Source organism: Myripristis murdjan, chromosome 14 (assembly GCF_902150065.1).
Source record: "Myripristis murdjan chromosome 14, fMyrMur1.1, whole genome shotgun sequence".
In the NCBI taxonomy this organism is placed as follows: domain Eukaryota; kingdom Metazoa; phylum Chordata; class Actinopteri; order Holocentriformes; family Holocentridae; genus Myripristis; species Myripristis murdjan.
The window spans coordinates 2,915,352-2,939,887 of NC_043993.1; the positions used below are offsets into that span (position 1 = coordinate 2,915,352).

Below are 24,536 nucleotides of genomic sequence, written 5' to 3' on the forward strand. Positions count from 1 at the left end.
TATAAACAACGGATGAAACGTACACACAGCATAAAATGGCCCAAGTTACTTTGGTAGCTTATCAGAGCTGCCAACTTTTCAAAAAAAACAAACAAAAAAAACTTGGAGTGAGATTTCATGGAGCACATTGAATTATTTGCCTACACCTCTTACTAACGCTGTATAACTGCTGGGCGTTGCATTAATAGCCTACAACAGAACAGACATAGGATTATTATTAAGAGATAGTTCGTTGCACACGGGTGATACCATTAATATCTTAATGTAGGATAGTTACATAAAACACCCTGATGGATCAGGTTAATTGCATTTCCACAACAGATTCCCCGAGCAATTATATGGACTTGCAAACTTAATCCACATGATAAAAATGAATCCACGGACCACCAAAGTAACGTGTGACTGTTTAATTAAATCAACTTAAAATGACTCTGGCACAGTTGGAGGGGGTGTGCTCCAGTACGGTACGGGCCCTCATGTACGAGCATATGCACGGTCATGCACGCAGCGCGCGAGCGTGGATACGATGTAAAGCATGCCGTCCTCCTGCTTCCGCAAAATAGTTTAATGCACGCAGCGCGATTAGCTGCGAATCGCGGCATTGCACAATCAATAATCAACCGATAATAATAATCCACCAGATCCGGCAGACCTGACCACCCATCAATAGAAGTCAGATTTGGCGTGAAATTTCTCTCTTGAGGATGAGAGAGTGAGATTGAGGCTTAATGCGTGAGTGTCACGGTCAATGCGTGAGAGCTGGCAACCCTGGCTTATTCAGAATAATACATCTATCATAGGCTATTAGGTGCAGCAGAAATGGTCCCAGTTATTTTTGTTACTGTGGCTTGGCTTGCTGACATGACTGTGAGGGGATGGATGGAGGAGGAGGAGTAGCGTTGCTTTGGGAGCGGGGTCGGACGGCTGAGCTCACCGGTAAACAAGCACTTGCACTCGTAACATTTAAATCAAGTGCTGGAATGGCCGCAGGAGTTTCCTCCTGCTCAACACCGTGTGCTATGAAAAAGCCAAGTAAGTTGCTCTATTTCGCCGTAATAAACTCCGTCTCCGTCTCTCTTTTTTTCTCTTTACCTGTACACATTTCTTTCTTCCTGAATGTGGGCGGGACCGTTTGAGCGCAAAGTAACTCATTCATTTCATTGGGTAACATGCTGATGACGCACCCGGCACTCACGTAGCCTATCATGATAGAAGCGGAGCTCCTCAGACACGCCCCCTTAATACTCGCCACGCCTCGAAGCTTGGCTGCCCAGCAGTACCGCCTTACCCTGCGTTCCAAATCGCATACTTATACTTTTTACTTTTAGTATGTACTGCAGCTGCCCTTACAAAGTATGTAGTTTAGTATGAAATATGCATGCTAATTCTTTTTTTCCCCTACTAAATAGTATGGTAGTATGAGTATTGGAACGCAGGGATAGACATCATATACGTAGACGCCTCATGACGTGCTGGAACGCAAGCAGCGTCGCCGCCATATTGGATGGGTCTCTTCACTCTAGGCTAGCACCAGAGTCAACCAGAGTCAATGGAGAGCTAGCAAAAATGCCGATATTTTGTGCAGCTTATGATTGCAATAACCGGCACAGGATTTAAACCAGATCGCGTGGGATTAGCTTTCAGAAGTAAGACTGAACAATAATTTTGGTTATTTTACCATTTATAATATTATATCATCGTTACTTAGGTGTAACGTTATTACAGCAGGAACTGGTACTCTCTCTCTCTCATTGACTCTTGCTGTTTTATTTTTCTTTTTCTTTTTAAAGGTTTTCCAGTGATACAGGCTTGAGGAGGCAGTGGGAAGTTGCTAGAAGACGGGAGGGTTTTGTTGCGACTGAGTCGTCAAAGCTCTGTAGTGAGCAGGACGGGTCAGACTGTCAGGCTTCAGTGATGTCCTCTGTGTGTGTGAGTGAGAGAGAGAGAAAGAGAGAGAAATAAATTCAAATGAACAATCAAACTTGTTTCTTTTTTAAATTATAAAATTAATTCATTTATACATTTATCTATATGCCATACCATATGTTTTTGTTATAATACAAAGTCTTTCAGCATGAAAGTACGTATTTTTAATATGTGACAGCATCCTGTATCATAACTGAAACTCTGCTGTTTGTAACAAACCAAACCGTGGGAAAATCGGGTAAAAATTCGGGGAGTTATGGATTATTAAAGTTGAGGATACACCTTCTGCAGTAGAAATAAATGCAGTGGGAGCGTATTAGGGACCCATCCAAGATGGCAGCCACGCTGCTACGTCAGCTCCAATAGGCAGCGGCAGCCTATGAGGCGTCTACGTATATTATGTCTATGAGGGGTGTATTCAGCGCAGACGTACCGGTATGTAACGTCAAACTAACAGAAACGATAAAGTTCTGAACAACCTGTTGCATTACGCAAGCGTTGCAAGTATGGAAGCCCAGAGGGCCATTCTCCTCGCGATTGTAGCCGAAGAACTGTCTGAGCAGGACATTACTTTACATGGATCATTAACTATAGGGGTACTGCAATACCAATACCAATATTCAATGTCCACTATGAAAAAAAAAAAAAAAAAAAACAGTTAAACATTGTTTCCAAGATTTGTACCATAGGCTTACACAAATGAGTTTTAAGTTTTAAGTTGAATAAAAGTTGCCATATTATTGAGAAAAAACAATACAATGTCTGATTTATCATCATACTTACCACATACATGTGCTTTTACCTCTTCAAATGATGTAACATTTTAAACATAGGCTGCACTAATATAGCGACTTGGAAGCCATGATGGAGCTCTAGCGTTTTAAATCGCGGAGGCGTCAATACAGGCTGATGGTGATTGGATAACACCTGTGACACGCCCACCAAACGGAGGAAAACTACCTGTGAGGCACGTTGCTCTCTGTTACAAAACGTTACAACCAAACACACCATTCAATGAGACAACGTCACACAACGTTACGTATCGTAACGTCGTTGAATACACCCCTGTTTCCCTTTAGACCACTCACAAGCTCTTCGATTGGCTCTGCCGTTTCTTGCTAATGTGTGATTGGCCGTCCCCGCTGTCACTCCATCTGGTTGTAAACAGCGCCTGGACTTCCTCACAGGTGAAAAAAAAGAAAAAGAAAAAAAGCGTCCCTCATCACCAGTGTTTAGCTAGTTGGCCAGGAGTCCGTCTTCATCTGCCACTTTAAGTTGTTACCATGTTGGGCGTTTGTTCTGCCTGGGTCACCTCAGCTAGACGGATTGAGGTTTCATTTACATTAACATTTGAACAGAGGTGGGAAGTAACGAAGTACAAATACTTCGTTACCGTACTTAAGTAGATTTTTCAGGTATCTGTACTTTACTTGAGTATTTAATTTTCTGCCGACTTTTTACTTTTACTCCCTACATTTGAACACAAATATCTGTACTTTTTACTCCTTACATTGTCAAAACAGGCTCGTTACTTCTCTCTCCCTCTCTCTCTCTTTTTGGTGGGGGCGGGCGGGCTCGTTACCACCAAGAAAAACATTACAACACCTGCACCTGCACCGTACGAGTCCAAAAGGCAGAGAAACTTTCCAGGCTACAGCAGCGCACTGACATGGATTGTGTAACAAAGTGAAGAGTCGCCACTCCGAAATATTTTCACTGGCTAACAGCAGCACACTGGCTTAGCTTGTCTATTCAGAGAGGAGGTATCACTTCGGCTTATTTTTCATTCTATGTTATCACATGCATACTACTGCTCATTCACTGGTAGTTGAATTGTTAGGTCTGTTTGATAAGTAATTTACATTTTTAAAACAAATAATAATTTAACATATTGTTAAATTATTGGAGTCAAGCTTACTGGTAAACAACTACTCCTTCAAGATAATTTATTATGTTCTACAACTCATAAACATACACTAACACTACATACTGAGTGTTAGAGCAGCATATCTCCTATGTGCTGCAAAAGATCTGTGGTAAAAATTATTAACATTAACGCTGAAGCCCTCCCCCACAGTTTCCAAAAATCCTGGAGGAAACCCTGCACAGAGAGGGAAAGGGAGAGAGGGCGCGGGGCATGAGAGCAGTTAAGAAAAAGAAAACCATAAAGAGAAATCTGGAGACATGGAGGAAGACAGTGGCCAGGGAAGATAACGTTAGCTGACAAAAAACAGAGTCGGAGAAGCAAGAAAAAATCTCTTAAAAGTCATATATGTTAGGTATAGTGTTGAGAGTACCAAAGCTATTATCAAGGTACTCATTCAAGACCTCTGGGCAGTTCAGTCTTGATTATTGTGTGAAAGTGGGCTTGCAGCAAAACTGTACCAGCACTTTGCAGGTTGTTAATAAAAGAGGAAAAGTTCCTGTTTTGTGTGCCCTGAACTTTTTTCATCAAAAAGTTATCAAAAAGGTATATGTATCATTAATGGTAAAAAAAAAAAATCATTTTACTTTTTACTTTTGTACTTAAGTACATTTCAGAGCCTGTACTTTCTTACTTTTACTTGAGTAAAGAAGTTGAAGTGGTACTTCTACTTTTACCAGAGTCTTTTCTCACACAAGTATCTGTACTTCTACTTAAGTACAGAATGTCAGTACTTTTGCCACCTCTGCATTTGAATGTGTGTCTGTGTGCGTGCGTGTGTATGTGTGTTTGGTAATTAGGTGCAGCCAGGTGGCAGGATGCCAAAAAAAAAAGAAAAAAGAAAGCAAACTGGACAGAAGAGACTTCTTTAGAAGTCAAAGTGTAAGTTACTAAAAGGAACACATTCCACTCCGACCCTCTGGAACTTCTTCTTCTCATCCATCACAAACTCCGACTCACTCACCTCCTTCAAAAACAAACTCAAAACCCACCTTTTCAAACTGGCCTACAACACCTGACCCCCACTCAACTGACATCTCAGACACCTTTCACTTATTAGTCATACTAGTAGTAGTAGTAGTAATAGTATTACTTTTATTTATTTATTTTTTATTATTTTATTATTTAACTTTATGATAAACTTATGTATTGCAATTTATATGTTCATATTATGCAATTGTTTTATTTTTGTAAAGTGTCTTTGAGTTTTATTGAAAGCACTAACAAATAAAATGTGTTATTATTATTATTATTATTATTATTATTATTATAACTGTAGAGCCTCAACAACACGGAAATTGTAGAAAAAAAAGGTTATATTAAAAAAAAAGGTTATTTTTTTGCATACTTGTGTCTGTGAAATTTCTGTATGACAACTTTGTATTTAAACGCCTCTAGGCTGTAGTTGTATACATATTTTGAACTTCATATTGCTTTGAGGTGTAGGGTAGATATCATGGCACTGCAAGCTGAGCGAGTCCAGCTGTGCCCTGCCCTGACGCTGTGAGTTGTTCATTTTGTTGGTTTTATTTGAGGTGACTGTGAATTTCGGCGTAGGTGATCTCAGAATTCACAAAGTCAGAGAAATCAGTCCCGAGCCTCCCATTTATTTACCACCTGAGCGCAGTGCAGACCAGTATTTGTCCTTTTAAAACTCAGGTGGAGGTCCGTTTTCAAGTTGGAAGCTCGTATCTCCCACCGTTTCTGCACAGCATGAATACATCATAATTCATGACAGTGAACGGGGCAAAGTTGATGTACATCATGTGAGTGGGTGGCACTCTGTCTCCACGGCAACGATAGAGAAATAAAAAGGTCCATCGATGCAAAAACAGCACATAGTTAAAGAGCAAGTTTATTTTCAACTAATTATCACGCCGTCCAGAAAGAGTCCTGAAATTTACGTCGTGCTTTGTATTGCCCAATAATCCTAAGAGTTGTGAAAATGAATTATTTTGAAGGTTACCGGAAATGTAGTTAAAGTACAGTTACAGTATAACGAATAAAACAAGCATTTAACGATTACTATCTGAAAATAAAACCACCAAGTAAAAAAAAAAAACAATCAAACAATCAAATCCATTTTAGCTTTACTAGCTTACTAGCTCCTAGCTTTCTAGCTTTTCCCGATAACGGTTTTCTTTCGACACAAACCGGAAGTTCATTTCCTTCCGTCTAGCTTGACACACTGGACAGTCAAAACAAATGTGACGTGGCTAATCCTGCTGGACGAAAAGAGGGACAAAGCTGGAAGAGTACGCTGTTCTCTGGGATGTTAATAGGTTTGTAACGTCGACGGGTTGTTGTGAACACCGACATCAGAGAGCGAAGTCTATGTTTTTATGTATCAGGAGGATTTTAATGAGATAACAAACTGGGGACCTAGTTAGCTGGATGAGATTTAGCGTTGCATGCTAGCAGTAAGACTTTGACAGCTGAGCAGCAGAGCAGCTAATGTTATAACGTTAGCAAAACTGTGAAAGTGGGTGCTGTTTTGTGTTTTGATCGGGGTTTACGACATTATCTTAGATTCCGAAATACTTTCTCGTTAATATGATTTACATTGACTTTAGAGAAATTCAGCCGAAACCTAACCTTTTATTTTGAATGCAACAGCTCAGCCAAAGTGAACACTGCTTGGGTCAAAAGTACAGTGTCTTCAGTATGAATTCCATAAAATATTCCTGTGATCCTAAATTTGGTTGATTCAGAGGCCACATAACGAAAATGAATCTGAAGCACAGGAGAAAAGTGGGAAGGATTTTTATTATCTTCAGCTTGGAGGTGAAGATAATACAATCACAGCGAGTTCAGCACGGAATACCTGAGGTGTGATCAGAGAAAGGGGAACACAAACTGAATTTTATATTTAAATGCATATAGTATCACATCATGTTATTTCTTACATTTTCAATGGAAGAGAGGCAGTGCTGCCCTGGAGTGGGAGGGTTATTCCAGCATTGGGAGGCCAGGAAGGACAGGAGGTGAGGTCGGTGTGATGACCAGGAGAGGGATGACATCATGCAGCAAAATCTCAAGCCATGTTCCTGGACTAATTCCAGTTTATTATGGAAAATCCCACTCATAAACACTCGGACCATTTCTCTAATCCCCTCAAATAACAGGTGTAGTGTAGACCACGAGGCTTAGATGAGGCTAAGACATTTTGAGCATCTGAAGTGGAGTTTGATACCAGTAAATATTTGATTTAGCTAGATTTGTCAACAGTCTAAAAATGCCAGAAGGCAATATTACTCTATTAATAGGGCTGGAACTAACAGTTATTTCCATTGTTGATCAATCATCATATTTTTTCAATCAGGCATTTAATCCCTTCGTCTATCAAGTGTAACGAAGAGTAAATTGTCTTCCCTTTAATACAATATGAAATGGAGGGTATCAGGCAAAGTTTTGCATTTGTGAAGCTCTAACCACTAAATATTTGGTGTTGGTACGTGATAAAAGATTAAAATGACTTGACTAAAATTTTAGTATATTGATTTTCTGTTGATCAACTAGTTGATTAATCAACTGTACATTTTGGCATCAGGTGGTATGTGATGTGTTGGACAGCTGGATAGCGGCATCGGCTACTCAAAGCATAAAAAAAAACAACAACATCCAAATGTGTCAATTTTGAAAATTTACAGTTGCCTTCTTCTTTTGTATTTTGAATACCCTGCAGGCATTTGCTGAGGCGTCAAGATGTCGGACAGTGAAGCCTCCAGTGTCGCCGCCGGGAGTTCAGATGTGGCAGCAGAGGAGCGGGAAGCTTCTCCTGTCCAGGTGCCGGACGACTCCTCACCACCGGCGTCTGGTGCCAACTCCACTGACAACTCAATCGATGTCGCTCCGACGAGGAAAGCCAGGAGGAGACCGGACGCCAAACCACCTGCCGAAATCCAGGAGAGTCAGGAGACTAAAGCAGAGGAGCAGCCAGCAAAGGTGAGAAATCACACTCAAAGATGTTTTGTATTGTTTTATGCAGAAAAAAAGAGGAACTAAACCCAACACCCAAATCTGTGTGAAGCCTGACATGTGATGGTAAAAGCATGCTGCTGAAATTGCCATCTGGTGTTGGCTTATCTTGGGTGACAGATGATGTCAGTATCAGTGACATCACCTGGGCATCTAGCCAATAGCAGACTGGAGCGTGCACTGACACCAAAATTATTATCATTATATGTTGTGTTTTTGATAATCTGTGGGTCTGTAAAGCCTTTTGAGACTGTAACAGGGAGTAATTACAGTTCACATTTGGCAGACGCTTTTATGCAAAATAACGTACATATGAGATTTTCATACCACAACAAGCAAAATCTGCTCAGGAGAGAGCAACGACATCAAGCGCCATGAATCTCTGGTGCAAACGACAGAGGAGCTAAAGACAGTGCCACTGGGCTCCGGATATACTTTATGTTCATCTTGAAACCTAAATATTTCAATCTCTGCTGTTAGTGTTTGTCATAGAACTGACATCTGTGAAAACAGCAAAAAATAAACCACAATCTCACAGCAAGTCTTGACAAAAACTAGAGTCATTTCATGTACTGTTAAATAATTTGTTTAAAAAAAAAAAAAATGCTTTATACATCTTTTTTGTGTAACAGAGCAGTGCACAGCCTGCACAAAACATATAAATAGAAGCCAGACTGTCTTTATGCATGTAGCTCCGGACTCTGTGGAGCATACACATACACAGTGAGCATGAGAGCAGCATGCTCACTGTGGCTGGTTTCACTGGTTAGAATGGAAGCCTTTGGTTAACAGCAGCTGCTCCACTAACAGAACTGATACGTTACATGCTTATAGGCCTATATTTACTAAAACTGTTAGTGGGCAGTAAAATGTTTCTGGTGGTCGAAGTCAGCAGTAAGGCTTGCACATGCTAAAAGTTTTTGTACACATTAAAGACTTAGGTAAATCAGGGCCTTAGTGTAGTTGACAGCGTACACTAAATGTGTGCGTGCTTTGTACAACTGTGGTTGTGTTAACTGAAAATGTTGCATAAGCTGCAGTTTCTGTATGGGTGTTTTGTGGTGAAGGGTGGTGGTAAGTTTGGTTTTGGTTCAATATGATCCTCCACTGACCTTTTTATCAACATGAACTTAGGTTCAAAGGTCATTGATCTGTCTCCTCTCTCTCTTGGTCTCAAATACCCTGCTCTCACCCTTACTCTCTCTCTTTCTCTCTCTCTCTCTCTCTCTCTCTCTCTTACTCTTGGTCTCTCTCTCTCATCTCTGTTTTCTTCTCCCTCATCCCTTCTCTTCCTCTCCTGTCCCTCCCAGGAATCCAGTGAGTCCTCTGTGTCCCAGGGTGGATGGGGATACTGGGGCAGCTGGGGAAAGTCCATCCTGTCCACAGCAACAGCTACAGTGGCCACTGTGGGTGAGTCAGAGCCACAAATCTGTACAGACCAACTCCTCAATAAAATGCTGAAGTCCCTCCACCCCCAGTGTTTCCAAGTTTAACCCTTTATAGGGCACTCATTGAAATACTTTGAAATTAAAAAAAACAAAACAAAAAAAAACAACCCTAGACTGTTATTAGTGAACATGACATGACTTAATTGCTTTTATAAAATTTTTCAAAAAAAATCATTTTCCTATAGAAAATCACAGCCAATGAGATAGGGTCAAATGCCACAATCATGTGACCTGGGATGTAGAGCGATCTTTGCTGATTGACTGGGTGAAGACCAAATGATTATTGAACTAACTGAGACAGGGGATGGGCCTGATATGTAAAATTTTTGAAATTACCAAAAATAGTCACTTGCTTGATAAAGGGTTAAGAAACTGTCTCGCTCTGTCTGTTATTCTGTGTGTGTGTGTGTGTGTGTTTGTGTTTGTGTGTGTGTGTGCTGTGTGTCTCCCAGGTCAGGGGCTCACCCAGGTGATAGAGAAGGCTGAGACGTCGCTGGGAATCCCAAGTCCCACTGAGCTGTCAGCACAGGTGGAGGAGGACCAGCATCAGCAGGGTGAGCCGTTAATCATTTTTGTCATTTGTAAAATGAAAAATGCAAGTAGTAGAAAAACAGAGTCTACACGCCGGATGATATGGTCCAGTCAACAGCTAATCGTGTGCCTCTGTGTGACGTTTAGGGCACAAGCCCTTCTTCAGACCAAATGCAAACACTGTCTGATTGCAGCGTCACTAAGATGACTAAGATGCTAAAATTGTCATCCTCGTTAAAAACTGAATTTTTTTCTTGTTTGTTTGGCTGCTGCTCAGACTGAGGAGGCAATTTGAAGACATCACTTTGGACTCTTGCGATCTTCCCATGAGATTTTGTCATTATTTTTGACAGACAGTGAAAACGCTAATTAGTTGAAGCTGTAATATTTATTTTGAGGAGATTATTTTATTTTATTAGCACTCCTCTCGCAAAATTAAAAAAAAAAGAATAATTTCTTGGAAATCTAGTGGACATGTAGGCTGTGGACCTACTGGAGATCGAGACTTCATCCTAAATCCTAACGGCTGGTTTGTGGGGGAAAGAAAACAGTTGAACTCCCAGTCTTGGTGGGAGAATGATGTCTGTGGATGTGCACGCTGTTTTGAGAAAAGTTTGTCATAGTCATAGTCATATTTATTAACTCTTCACCACAATTGTGGTATGGAGTTCAAACAATACAAAATAAATGATGAACAGTCATAATGAGTCATCACAGGTCGAAGTAAAGAGAAAAAACAAGCCTGCACTCGATCATTTAAAGAGTGGCAAAACCTTATTCAAGAAAGCACCCAGTTTACATATTGTTTGTAAATGATCAGTCTTCAATAAAGCTATACATTTAAACATAGATGGGCGATTTAAAAAATATTTAGGCAAGTACTTATTTCTGGTCTCGGACAAAATAGAATTTTTACATTCAAACAAAACATGATATTCATCTCCCAGGTGGCCGTCATTACACAGGTTACAAAACCTTTCATTCCTTTCCAGACCCTTGCATCTACCTATTATTTTAGGAAGTCTATTATTAGAAGTTCGGAGATTACAGATGGCCTGACTATACTTCTTATTTTCACAGAGTAAATATTTTTCAAACTTAAAAACTTAAAAATATGAGGACATATTCTGTAGTTCATAACGCCATTTCCGCACAAACTGATCCTTTAACCTCTGCTCAACTGCCATCTTCAGCCATTTAATGTTATCACATCTCTGGTCTCTTGTGTCTTTAATCAGAGAACGTTCCAGTGGCATGTGTTGTTAAGTTTGGGGACCTACGTGGGGATCAGACCGCTAAGTCTGCACTGTCATTGCAGCCCAGCCCCAGTCAGTATGGATTTATACAACATGTTTTATCTTTGTTTTCCCTGCTGGCAGGAGAAGGCAGCAGTGAGACTGATGGAGCGGGGGAAGATGGAGCGTCTGCAGTGGGAAGTGCCATAGGGATGCTGTCGTCGCTCACCAGCGTCGTCCAGAACACAGTAAGCAGACATTTAACGGAGAAAATCATTTGTTCCTTTGTTGCTGGGCTCCTTTCAGAACAGGAGAGTGCACTCCTCCTTCTTTAAGTCTCTTGTTTTGCACGACAGCAGACATACAGCAGAGGGTTGTATTGTACTCATATTTCTATTTTTTTTATATTCCTTGTTTATAATGTTTATAGTGTTTATATTGCTTACTGCTATCTATCATCTGTGTATACTGTATATTTCTTCTAAATTTGCACATTGGCCCACATCTATGCACATTTTATACACCTATGCACACGGTTTTTTGCACACTGTTGTACCTAGATCTCTAGTGTGCTGTACTTAGATCTTATTCTTTATTTTTTCTTTATTTAATCTGTAATCTGTGGATACTGCTGAAAAACTGCTAATTTCCTTTGGGATGAATAAAGTATCTATCTATCTATCTATCTATCTATCTATTGCGTGGAGCACAGACACTATGCTTTTTTTTTTCTTTTTTTTTTCCCCGAAACTATTCTCTGTTTTGTAGTGTTTCATAAAATATTTGCTGTCATCATTACATCATATCAATTTTCGTTCACCTTTATGACTTTGTATATACTATAGTTGATTGATACTACATGATACTATAGTTGTATATACTATAGTTGATAGCTGATCAGCATAAGGAGGAGGTGTGAAGCTGTCATTGCTGCAAATGGAAGTTCCACACGCTACTAAAGTCCCGTAGAAAATGAATAAAATAAAATATTGTGCTTCCCACCTGTTTAGCTGTGTTGTTATACCCTATTGTAATGGGGACTGGCATTCCAACAGTATAACTCACAAATCCAATTGGTCTTATCACAGGGGAGAAATGATCAACTGAAAACACATTGAATGGGATTTTCTCCCCTCAAAAAGGGGGGGGGGGGACATGTTTAGCCATGTTGGTCATACCAATCGATTGACAATCCTTACAACTTATTTCTCATTGAAAAGGGGACTAATCAGGCTTCCTAACGGTATAAAAGACAACACCAATCGGTATTGTTAAATGGGAGAAATGATCAGCTGAAAAAATATTGCAGGGGATTTTGTCAAAAAAATTGGTCGCTTCCCACACAATTACCGGTGTCACTCCAGAAATGCAGGATCCTTACAAGTTGTATCTCATTGGAAAGAGGACTGAAAAAGCAGTGCAGAACTTTTTTTGCCTAGTTTAGTTTGGGCACAAAATGGTATCGTGAAGAATGTGCAGTGCAGTAAATAGGAGCATACTGTATGTTATTCTGTCGTTGCCAGCAGAATATATTTGTTATCCATCTCAAAGTCTTGTTCCTATTTATTTACTTCAGTTTATGACAGTATCTGTTTAACGAATTGTCTTAGCTTTAGTGTACCACGATGACCTGACTCAGCCTCTGTCCCTCAGGGCAAGACCGTGATAACAGGAGGCCTGGACGCTCTGGAGTTTATCGGGAAGAAGACGATGGATGTGATAGCAGAGGGTGATCCCGGCTTCAAGAAGACCAAGGGACTGATGAACCGGACCTCCACTCTGTCTCAGGTGGGCAGCGCAGGCAAAAAGACACTTCATTTTTCTTGAGAAAAAAAACAGGGTATCCGCGGGGTCTTGAAAAGTATTAAAAGGTGATAAATCAATTTTGGGAAAATTAAGACCCTTAAAAAGTATTAAAAAGTCTTATCACGACTTTATAAAGTCTTAAATTTTGAAAGTATTCTTTCTGAATTAGCTGTCCAAGAGTTTGAGTCCCAAAAACATCGTAAAAGTGTGTGAATTTATTCATTTTGTATTAAAAAACAAAGATGAACAGGTACATAAAAAACTAGGCTATTGTGGGTGTGTTCGTAAATTGTCTCTGAGAGCGCCAGAGCGAGCGGGCGGGTGGAAATTCAGAAGCACAAAGTACGCTCTGTTGTATCATTATGGTCTATATTCTGTATCACAAACTAAAACTGTTAAGTTAAAAATATCACTGATGTAAATGGTTACAGCTTGAAGTGGCGGTGAGGTATTAAAAAATATTGAGAAGGTCTTGAAAAAGTCTTAAAAAGGTATTAAAATTAACTTGAAGATTCCTGCATATACCCTGAAAAACAATAACAACATTAAAATTAATCTTTCAGTATCTCTAAAACCCACAGCATCAGATTTCCAAGTGTTAATGACAAACTTAAAACTAGTCTTTACTTAAAAAAGTGACTTATTGGGGTGAGAAGAAAATGGTTTATCCTATTACTTCTGCGTCTCAACACCACGTCTCAACACCTCCACCAAAATTAAGACTAAAGCAAGCAACGCTGAGATAAATTAGACTCAGACCAGATCAGAATGGACAGGTTGAGACCATTGTTTTACCTCCTTACTTATGTTAACTCATGTATCACCATGCAGGTGAACTGAAACTGACACAGAGACAAGACTAGATGGGATGAGACTAACCACTGACCACTTTTAATCACCTTACTTTGTTTTATCCTCATGCAGTTCAACTAAAATGTAAGACTGGACCAAGGTTAAATTAGACGAGACTAAACTAAATTAGACGAAATTATACTGTGTTTTGTTTATGTGAGTGAACTTGAAGTCAGACAAAACTAGAATACACTAAACAAAGTTAAACCAGTTAATACGACCAAGCGAGTCTTAGCCTCTGACTTCTGTTTTTGCTGAGGGGAACCTCACTGAATATTCAGGATTTGCTGGAGTTTGGCCTCCTCTTCCCTTTGCAGGTGTTGCGGGAGGCGAAGGAGCGAGAGGAGCTGCAGACGGCTGAGGAGTCGCTGTCCTCGTCCGATCCGGAGAGGAAGGCCGTCGCTCACTACGGGATGCTGTTTGATGAATTTCAGGGCCTGTCCCACCTGGAGGCCCTGGAGATCCTGTCCCGTGAGAGTGAGTCCAAGGTACGATCGAGAGTTATTCCAAGATAAGACGGCCACACGGCGGGCGATTTGTGCAATTGATGACAAAGTTCCTTTCATAGACCAGATCCTCTACATCAGTGGTTGTGAACCGGCAGCCTGTGGGCCACATCCGGCCCGGCAGTGTCCCATCCAGCCCACAGAATATTGATTTAGAAAATTGGAGGAGGAAAAAAATGCATTCCAATATTCAGGATCTATCTAGTATTTTTTCTCTTCCTAGCGAAATCAAATATTTTTGATAACATCAAAAACACTTGAGATGGGAATAATTTTGTCAGGAATGATGTACCGAATCCCCGGTATGCGCGTTCGACCCACAGTTTCAAAGACATTATAGACCCACATGTCAGCTTAGGTGAACTTTAGCAAAATTGACCAGCCAGAAATACCTATAACCAGCCCTAAAACTGCATAATGCATTATTAACATGCATATTTTAGCCAGGATCTTGCATCTTTCAGGCGACACCTCTCACAAGCTGACCTCTGTGACTTTTCTGAGAATGTGTCACCACATCTCTAATAACATGTAACAGCAAAAAAGACATACATGGTGTAGAAGGCACCAATTAGATAGATAGATAGATAGATATACTTTATTGATCCCAACCAGGGAAATTCTGGAAATTAGTAGTAAGCAGCTTTGATTGGATTGGCTGACATCACAGTAGGCACGGCAGACAATGAGGCTCACATTAGTCTCAGCCGGTGCACATAAAAAACACAGCGATGTAAACCTGGCTCTACGCTGTGATGACAAATTATTTACCAGCCGCCTGGTTGGTGACTCCAACTCATTCTTCCACCAAATCCAAAAATGACCCACATTTGGCAGGTAAATGGTGTTAATTTTGGACCCTCTACATGGGGCAATATTCAATAATGTTGGATATTATGATGTTTGTAGCCACATTGTGACGGATTTCTTATTGGAGGAAGATTTTGATAAATAATTTATTTCGGAGTGCCAGTCAGGTAGCAAGCCTGACAATTTGCTTGTGCTATCTTGTTGATTAGTCACAGTCAGAAAATAAAAAGAAACCTTCACTCCAAAAACCCAACACAAAGGATGTTTCAGTATAAAACTCAACAACCCAACGAGGAATACACTGGTAAGAGGGAATCAAGGCAACCAACACATTTTGTTCCAAACAGAGAAATGAATATATTTACAAAATACAACAAAAAATGCAACTCAAGGTGTTTGTTTTTTTTTCCACAAGAAATTATAAGGCTTTTCAGTCCTTTCTTTTTGATTTGAAATTGTTTTTAGTCCTTTTCACACAAAAAAATAAATAATTCAGTCCACAAAAAATTAGATTCAGTCCTTTTTTTCCACAAAATAAACAAAGGTTTTGTCAGTCCACTTTCTGTTCAACCAAGAATTCCTTCAACAAAAATATTTCACCAAAAAAACCACCAAAATAAAAAAAAACCCACAACAAAAAAAACTCTCTTCCTGGAGGTCTACCTGTAACATAAGCGAGAGAAGGGGAAACAAAAAAAATCAGTACTCACTGCTACCATAACCGTCAACGTCTTTGTCAGTGGTAATGTTTTTCCGACCTGTGCCGTTCCAAGCAATCAGTGCGGGAGAAAGCCGCGAGAAACCCTTTGTAGCCGTTAATAACCGCAACGTTTAGAGCACGAGGCTGCTGAATGTTACAACATGCGATGCAGTACTTTCCACACAAAATAGTGAGTATATGTGTGTGTGTGTGTGTGTGTGTGTGTGTGTGTGTGCAGGTGAAGTCGGTGCTGACCACTATGTCGGGAGATGAAGTGGCCCGGCTCAGAGAGGAGCTGGACGCCATCAAGGAGGCATTCTCCCTGGTGGAGTTTGACGACGAGGACGTGGACGAGAAGAAAGGTAGTGTGATGACTGATTTGGTGATTCTTGGCCAGCCCTGCCCAGGTGGTCCTGCAGAAAAAATGCATGGTGATCAGGAAATGTATGTCCGCAACATGCACAGTGGTATCATTCAGAGAAAAATGACGGCACAGATAAAGTCTATCGGCTATGAGAAACAGGACAACACTGCAAAAAGTCCAAATCTTACCAAGATTATTTGTCTTATTTCAAGTCAAAATGTCTTATTTCTAGTCAAAATATCTCATTACACTTAAAATAAGTCATGATCACCTCAGAAATAACTTGTTTTTAGACAATTTTCACTTGTTTCAACTTCAGCAAATTTTTACTTGTTCACTTGTGTCACAAGTAAAAATTTGCTTGTTCCATTGGCAAAATTTGTGTCTTGTTTGAAGCTAATTTTCACTTGTTTCAAGTAGATTTTCACTTGAAACAAGTTGAAACAAGTGAAAATTGTCTAAAGACAAGTCATTTCTGAGCTGATCATGTCTTATTTTAAGTGTAATGAGATATTTTGACTAGAAATAAGACATTTTTACTTGAACAATTAGCTTGAAACAAGAAACAAATTTTGCCAATGGAACAAGCACATTTTTACTTGTTCACTTGTGTCACAAGTAAAAATTTGCTTGTTCCATTGGCAAAATTTGTGTCTTGTTTCTAGTAGATTTTCACTTGAAACAAGTGAAAATTGTCTAAAAACAAGTTACTTCTGAGGTGATCATGTCTTATTTTAAGTGTTCATTTCTGTTTCCAGATGAAGACGGTTCCGAGTTTGAGAGGGAGTTAGCCGAGGCCTTGGACGGGCTCCATGTTTCTGCCACGGCTGACAAACTTGGCAAGGTGCCGAGCACATTTCTGTGTTTGTGACTGGCTTCCAGTCGGTGCAGTCCAGCCCAACTCCATTTGTTTGATTTACACGACATGCTGGCTTGTTTGTACTTCATTACAGTTGTTGTTTATTGCCTCCCCTTGCAGATTGTGGATTTAATTCAGTGGATTGCAAATAGATTAAAAGTAGGGCTGCAACTAATGAGTTTTTCTGTTGTTGGTTAATCTGTTGATTAATGGGTTATTTTTTCCATGAATTGATAATTGAAGTTTTCTCTCAACCAGGCCTGTAGGAGTGCCTGCACCCAGATTGCTGAAATGACCAAACCCTTAAAAGAGGAGGAGGAAGGAGAGGAGGAAGATGTAAAAAACATGCTCCCTGTAGAGGTATGGGATTATTCACATTATCACTCACACACTCACACACTGTATACAGCACATTTTCATTTTCAAACACACGTGGAGATGCTGTTGTTTTTTCATGTTTGAAAGGTTTTGCACTCAAACGCAGGCTGTTGTTTTGTCAATCTTGGCTGGTGTGGGAATGAGAGAAATTACTTTCTCACCTTTTTGTTTGGCTTTTTCAGCTTATCTTAAGAAAACTAACATTTCAGAATTCATCACTGGACCATTTTAGTCAGGGCAGTGTTTCCCCTAGGATTCTGGCTTTGGCAAGGGGCGATGTGCGCACAAAAATTTTGGGGGTACACAAACATTTTGGAGGGTGGGGACAATATTAATAAGTTTCTCAATATTCTTCAGATTTGCACATTGACTCATCTATATTATATTAATCTATATTAATAGAACAGGCTCTGGTCATGAGTAACAGCAGCAGTAGTGCTGACTTGGACCGGGACCGGAGGAGTGCAAATGCACTCATCTTCACCACTGGTGGTCGACTCAGGCTGACGCACCGTGTGTTTAAAAAACGCCAATATTTTCGCCTGTTTTTCAGGCGGCTGGAGCCGATGTGACATGAATTATTTCGCTTACAAGGGTACAAGTGTGATTCTCCTCTGATCTCCTCCTCTTTCTGTCTGCTTGTGGATGGGTGCGGGTATAGAAACGTGACGTAAAATTATTTCTGTTGTGATTTTATTTATTTTTTAATTTGAAAATGAATTCAATTAAATTAATTTAGCGCGACTGTCAGGTGAGGCGGGAGGCTCCGTTGGTGAGGCGCTGCGCCCCGCCAGTAGAACGATAGGGGAAACACTGCAGGGAAAATCATGGGAAAGTGAGGGGATTTTACATTTCAGATAGCGTAAGAACTGCATGTGTGCTGTTCTTAGTTCATTCAGCGTGTGTGTGTGTGTGTGTGTGTGTGTGTGTGTGTGTGTGTGTGTGTGTGTGTGTGTGTGCGTGCTCGTGAAGAACATTCACGCTGCAGCCATCAGGAGCCTGGCACAGCTGACGGCTCGCTCCATCGAACTTTTCCACAAACTGGCTGAGACGATCCTCTCCTCTCACAGCAGCACAGAGGCCAGCCTGCTGTCACAGTAAGACAGCGTGGTGTGTGTGGGTGTGTGTGTGCGTGTGTGGAGGGATGGTGGCAGTTGTATTGTACAAATTATTATTTTATCATTCATATTTGAGCTAAAATCCTTGATATTTCTGTATTTGTCACGCTGTCCTTCCTCAGGCTGACCGTTGTTTTGTGTAAAGAAATCTCTCTGCTGTCCAAGAAGTTCACCTCCTGCTTGACGACGGCAGGGGTAAGACCCAGTCTGCTTACTAAACTGCAAAATCACACTGTATGGGATCATGTAAAGCCTGTTGATGGTTATCACTAAATAAACCCAACAGGGTGATCAGGTCTTGTATCGCCCTGACGAGATTTGCAAATATTTGGCAGCATTGACTGGCTGGCTGTAAATGATTCCACCTATTATTATACCCAGCTTAGCCTAGCAGATGTATTGATGCTTATTGCTGGATACGCTCACTGAATGTAATCCAACTCCACTGTTGTGCTTTACAGTCAAATGAGAAGGGCGACGTCCTCAATCCACTAATAACAGGAGTCTTCCTAGAGGTTTGTATCTCATCATACGCTCACATCATATGTAGAAGATTGAATCAGTCTGTCTGCTAACTGCACACTGTTCATTTATCTGGATCTTGTTTGTTTGTTTTTGTATTCTGCAATGACACAGTTTCCCTTTGAGATGATTACTAATCCATCAAAGATGATTATGTGACATAACTGTTCAATACAGAGACACGGGACAAAGACAAAATACTAGGATCAGCACGGGTGTAATGGTGCATGGAAGTCAGTATTAGGCTGCTATTTCCACTGAGCACGACTACCCATATGACAGTTGGAATACCCGCCCTAGTGTCAGTCGTTCATAACTGCTGAATGTGTTGTGCTCACTTCACTCACCAACAGCTTCTCATCTGCAGTCACAGGAGGACAGAGTTCAGGGAGTGGCAGAAGCTAACATGAGCTGCCATGCAAATGCAAACAAGATAACATTAGCTTAATGGATTAATTAAAAACTTGTGCAAAATTGTTTTACACATTTTTTTTCATTGTTATTCAATACATAGAACAACATCACACATCAACCTTAATGCTCAAACTGAATTAATATTAACGGTGTCATATTTTCATTTTGTTTACATACCGGTATTTAGTTTATTCTCATCATTTTGCCACTTGATGTTGGGTGTCGGAGTTAATTTGGTGCCATGTTGAAACTTTTCAGTGGATGCAGAATAGTGGTTGAACAGGAAAAGTTGAGAAAAAACCTCTGAGCTCCTCGTGTCCCCCCACTGACAGGCCACAGACGTGACTTCCAGTCTGTCATGTCATGTACAGTTAAAAGCCGACTTTAGGTTTAATGTTATAATTAATCAAAAAGCAGCGTTGAAACTTGTGCATTACAAATCAGGTCGCTGTAGAAATGTCATGTGCAAGAGCTAAGATGGAGAAAAAAACACAAATCATGGTTTGTCACACACTTACAGTTCAACTACCTAAGGACTGCAGAATCATGGTTTTCAGTTTTCACCAAATGGCATATGATTAACACACAAATTTGTTAAGTCATTTTGCATGTTATCACCATGCTTTGTGGCTTTCCATATGTCATTGAAGGATGGGTCAACAAAAGACAGGACTTTCTCGAGTGAGACCGGAGTGCAGTTTCCATGTGAAGCATGTGTGCTCATTTCCCAAGTGTCTCAAATCAAAGTGTTTTAACCCAAACCATGACCCTTTCCTAACTTTAACCATGATAACAAAATATTTTACCACAAACCATGACCCTTTCCTAACTTTAACCATGATGACCAAGTATTTTAACCCAAATATGACCTTTTCCTAAACTTAACCAAGTAGTTTTGGCAGCTAAAGCTAACCAAAGTGTGACTGTTGGGAAAAGCATGATCTTAAATGACATGCTATCTCTTCACCATGGAAGTCTGTGGGGACTAAATGGTGTGTAAAAGCAAAAAGTGCGTCGTGATAACATGCGAAATGATCTGAAAAAGTGGTGTGATATTTACACGTCATTCCATGATATTACATTTGTTTACATCCATTCATTTGGAAATTTCAATATGAGACAAAAGGCTGTGCCTCAATGTGACAGAATGTCTCTGATCTCTGAATCCACCAGGCGTCCAACAGTGCGTCTTACATCCAGGATGCTTTCCAGCTGCTCATGCCCATCCTGGAGGTTTCCCACATCCAGAGGAGAGTGGAGTCCACACAGCAGTGACCATCTGACCGTCACCTCTCGTCACCCCTCCCTCCGTGCCAAAACGCAAAAGGACTCTATCCAAGCAGAGCACCGACACATTATTAAAGTTTTAAAAACCGTCTGCCTCAGCTATTCCTCAGTCGTGCTTTTGAGTCAAGACGAATTCAGTTTCACGCTTGGGAGAAAATGCGTGTTATTTTCAAACCATGTTTATTCTATGTGCGACATCACAATGCTGGTTTATTCCTAAAGCACAGCAGATTTAACAGTATTAAGTACTGACAAGATAAATGTCCAGCTAAACAAGTTGTTTAGTCTGATAGCGAATCTTAAAATCTTGTATTTCATTAAACGAGGGAAAATTTCTGACAACTTTCTGAGGCAGTTACATTTGGCTCAAGGACATTTTACTTTTCTTGAACGTGATGATTCTGCTTTGTCTCAAGATACTGACATTTGTTTCTTTGAAGAATTTGTCTCAGTACATCAAGATTAGAAAACAGAGTATGGCTGCTAACTTGTTAGAGGCAGACTGTAGTTTGAAATGGGAGGACACCCACACTAGTTATGATAGACAGATGAAGTCTTTATTGTCCCGCAGGGAATTTATGATGTGCTAAAGAATGATGAATGGCACTCAATTCTCAAAATAATGTAACTTACAAATATGAGGAGTTCAGGACAACTTTATTACCCAATCATAACCCAAAATATAAGAGTATTTCACTTTATCGTTTATGTTGCTACCATCAAAACGTTAGGTTCAATACAGACAGACACGTCTGAGGGGTTTTCTCCTAACATTTCATCCTTAACATCAGTAAGCAAAATGCTGTGCCCTCTCATTTCAAACTGCATAGTGTGCCTTTAAGGTGTGTGTTTTTTTTGCAGTGAGGAAGTTCATTTTTTAATTTTTTTTTTTTTTTTTTTTTTTTTTAAGAATTTTGTGGAATTTCTGTATTTTAGATAGTGATAGAGAGACAACATGACATGCTGCATTAAGGACTAGCCTTGAGCCCCCAAGACGTTACCGTTTGAATAATGATGGCTCCACTCTGATCTAAATGGAGCAAAATCAGATAGCCAAGCAGAGCTTTCATTTGTTTTCAAAATAAAAATCTAGCGTGAAATTTTCTGATACAATGAGTCAGATGTTTTTGTTGTTTATTTTTGGGTTTGACTCATTTGGCAGAAACTTGGATATGCGAAAGTTAGCTTGACCCAAACTCTGATCAGACTCCGCTGAGATTTCCCACAGAGCAACTAGTTTATCTTTTTTAGCATAATCTTTGTCTTCTAATGTGTGTACACGACATATAAAAGTGTCAGTTATTCCTCAGAGACCACTTGGTTTGAAACATCTGTTGAGATGGTAATGTTGATGCTAATTGGTTTAAGGGATCGTGATGAGTGTCTTCTGCAAAGATAAATATTTCAGGATTAATTTCTTTATTGTTTACACATTGCAAGAAAAAAGTTACTCAGAAGTAATTCAGTCTCACTCTTCAGTGTTAAAATGTTTTCTTTCAAAGTTATCATAATCAAGGTTAACATAATAAAAACCCTGCATTGAAAACATGGGATTATCTCATCCCTCAGATTTTATTTTATTTTATTTTACCTTGTTTTAGAAAACAGGAATATTATACTGAAGGTGAGACTCGGTGACTGAAGAGAGTGAGGGAGTTTGTTTCTTTGCACAGGTGAACAGCCTCAGTCCAGCTGGCGGCTCAGTGGAGGGGGGCTCAAACTTTTGCGGCAGACCCCCAAGACGACTCCCATTTGAAATGATTTTATTTCAGGAAAGCTGAAATGAAAAGATATTTTTGTTTGTGTTAAGTATTAAATTTTTTGGCAAGTATATTCAAAGTTGTGATATTAATGCTATTACAATCACTCATATCACTTACATTTTGTAATTTTATTGTAACAAGTTCAAATGATTTTGACTGGAGTGAAGTTGAACTGTTCCTCATTTTGCTGAGGAAGCACCTGAGGGACCCCTGCAGGTCCTCAGACCTCATGTTGACAACCACTTGCTGAATATCATTGCTCAGTGACTTTCTGAAGGGATGTGACACACCGGATATTTCCAGAATTGAACTTGTGACCCTCCAGATACAGAACTGTGTTTTTAACAACCAGACTCCCTGTTGACTGGAAAATCGAAGTGGATCAGGAAATATTTGAGCAATCCTCCTCAGAGGATGAAGTACCTTTAATGCAGTTTTTTCCAAATTGTCAGTCATTTTGAACACAGCTGGCCTATGTCTGCTTTGATTTAGCTGTCTCCTTACTGTCATTATTTAACTGTTTACTCATTAGAGTTCTGATGATTTCATGTTTTTTCCCCCCTGAGTTTTGATGTGCCAGGACAGTTTTGCTTCTCTTCTTGGAGCCAAGCCCTCTGATATGAAATCAGCTTACTGCAGCTTTGATCTGAAGTGATCTGTTATTTTTGGAGCAATATACTCAAACTGCCAGTTATTTTTATTTATGTATTTTTTTTTTTAATAAATATGCTTTCTTAAACAATGAGGATTCAGTTATGAGTGTTTTTTTTTTTTTTTTTTTTTTTTTTTTTAATGTCTCCGTCAGTTGTGATCCTCAAGATTTTGCATTTGCTCTGTCAAAAATCCATCTATCATAAGAAAACAAGAAACTTTAGTTTGTACAGCTGGTCAGCACGGTCTGCAGTCAGTTACATTATCAGGTTAGACTTGATTTGATTTGATTGAGCATGTATTTCGAATAAGAAATATGAAATAACAGAACAGCAAAAGAGTTTAAAATAAACACAAAAAGTGCATATTTCGAAAAGGAGTGAGAAGAAATATAACTGATGTACTCTCACCGCTTTTCCACAATTACTTAGTTAATGCATATCCACAATATATACATAATCCATATCCATGTACATACATATAGCATATATACAGTTTTTTTTTTTTTTTTTTTTTTTTAGGTATGCATCTTTATACAAATAATAATAATGTTTGTTGTTTTAAACTGGTTAGTATTTTTACATTGCTGTAACTCCACACTGAGACTGTTCCATAGCTTCACCCCACAAATTGATATACATGATGATATACTGAATTGCTGGTTTGCAGTATTGGCCAAATATCCAATATCGGCCAGTCAGTGTCTTTCCCAGCAGGTACTGTGCATGTTTTTTTGTTTTTTTTTAGCAGCACGTTTTTATTTATGTTAACGTTGGCTCTGGTGCCTTGATGCCCTGTGAGACAGAACTGTTCCTAACATTTCTGATAGGATCTCAGTAAGCAGATTGGTATTAAATCTGAAAACTGACTGGACATTTCAAAAACAGCAAATTCTGGGCCCATATTTTACAAATATGTAATTTAGAATTCACTTTTTTTGCAGTCCAGGTTCAGACTATTTTTTCTGATTTTAAGTCCAACGCCATCTGTTGGACAAATAATGTTACAACATGAGGTTAGGCCAAACATTTCACTCAGTCCGCCTGCATAGATGTACAACCAGAGAGACATTTTCAAAGAACAGTCAGCAGCTCTCCAAAGGCAGAGTGTTGTTTTGGAATTGTTGTCAAACAGCAGAATCACTGCTCAAACACTGCAGTAGTGATAAATCAGACAAATACATCTAAGAGCTACAGGTTTGATAGTCCATAGACCCGGGGAAGAATGATGAACAGTCATGGACGTTACAGATTATTTTGAGCGTATGGCTAAATGGCTTGCACGTAAACGCTCTCATTCTAGGTGGAAAATACCAATAATTACAAATGCGAATAAATGAATGAAAGATGACCTTGGCTGCCTGTTTTTTTTTTTTTTTTTTTTTTTTTTTTTTTTTTTTGTAATTATAAAAAAATATCAAATGTAAAATTGTATGCTGAACGAGGCTACTCTGCTGTTAACAGT

The 24,536-nt window shown here is 39.6% G+C and overlaps 1 protein-coding gene across 1 annotated transcript; it reads left to right on the forward strand.

Moving 5' to 3' along the window:
- The first annotated feature begins 6,018 nt into the window (after positions 1 to 6,018).
- fam114a2 (family with sequence similarity 114 member A2) lies at positions 6,019 to 23,157 on the forward strand. The gene is made up of 14 exons (XM_030068216.1): positions 6,019 to 6,132; positions 7,536 to 7,795; positions 9,139 to 9,238; positions 9,729 to 9,830; positions 11,187 to 11,290; positions 12,696 to 12,830; positions 14,018 to 14,188; positions 15,955 to 16,078; positions 16,839 to 16,924; positions 17,198 to 17,299; positions 18,290 to 18,414; positions 18,558 to 18,630; positions 18,897 to 18,950; positions 20,545 to 23,157. The coding sequence occupies exons 2-14, from the start codon at positions 7,556 to 7,558 to the stop codon at positions 20,644 to 20,646; spliced, it is 1,518 nt and encodes a 505-aa protein (XP_029924076.1). The 5' UTR covers positions 6,019 to 6,132; positions 7,536 to 7,555; the 3' UTR covers positions 20,647 to 23,157.
- The last annotated feature ends 1,379 nt before the right edge of the window (positions 23,158 to 24,536 follow it).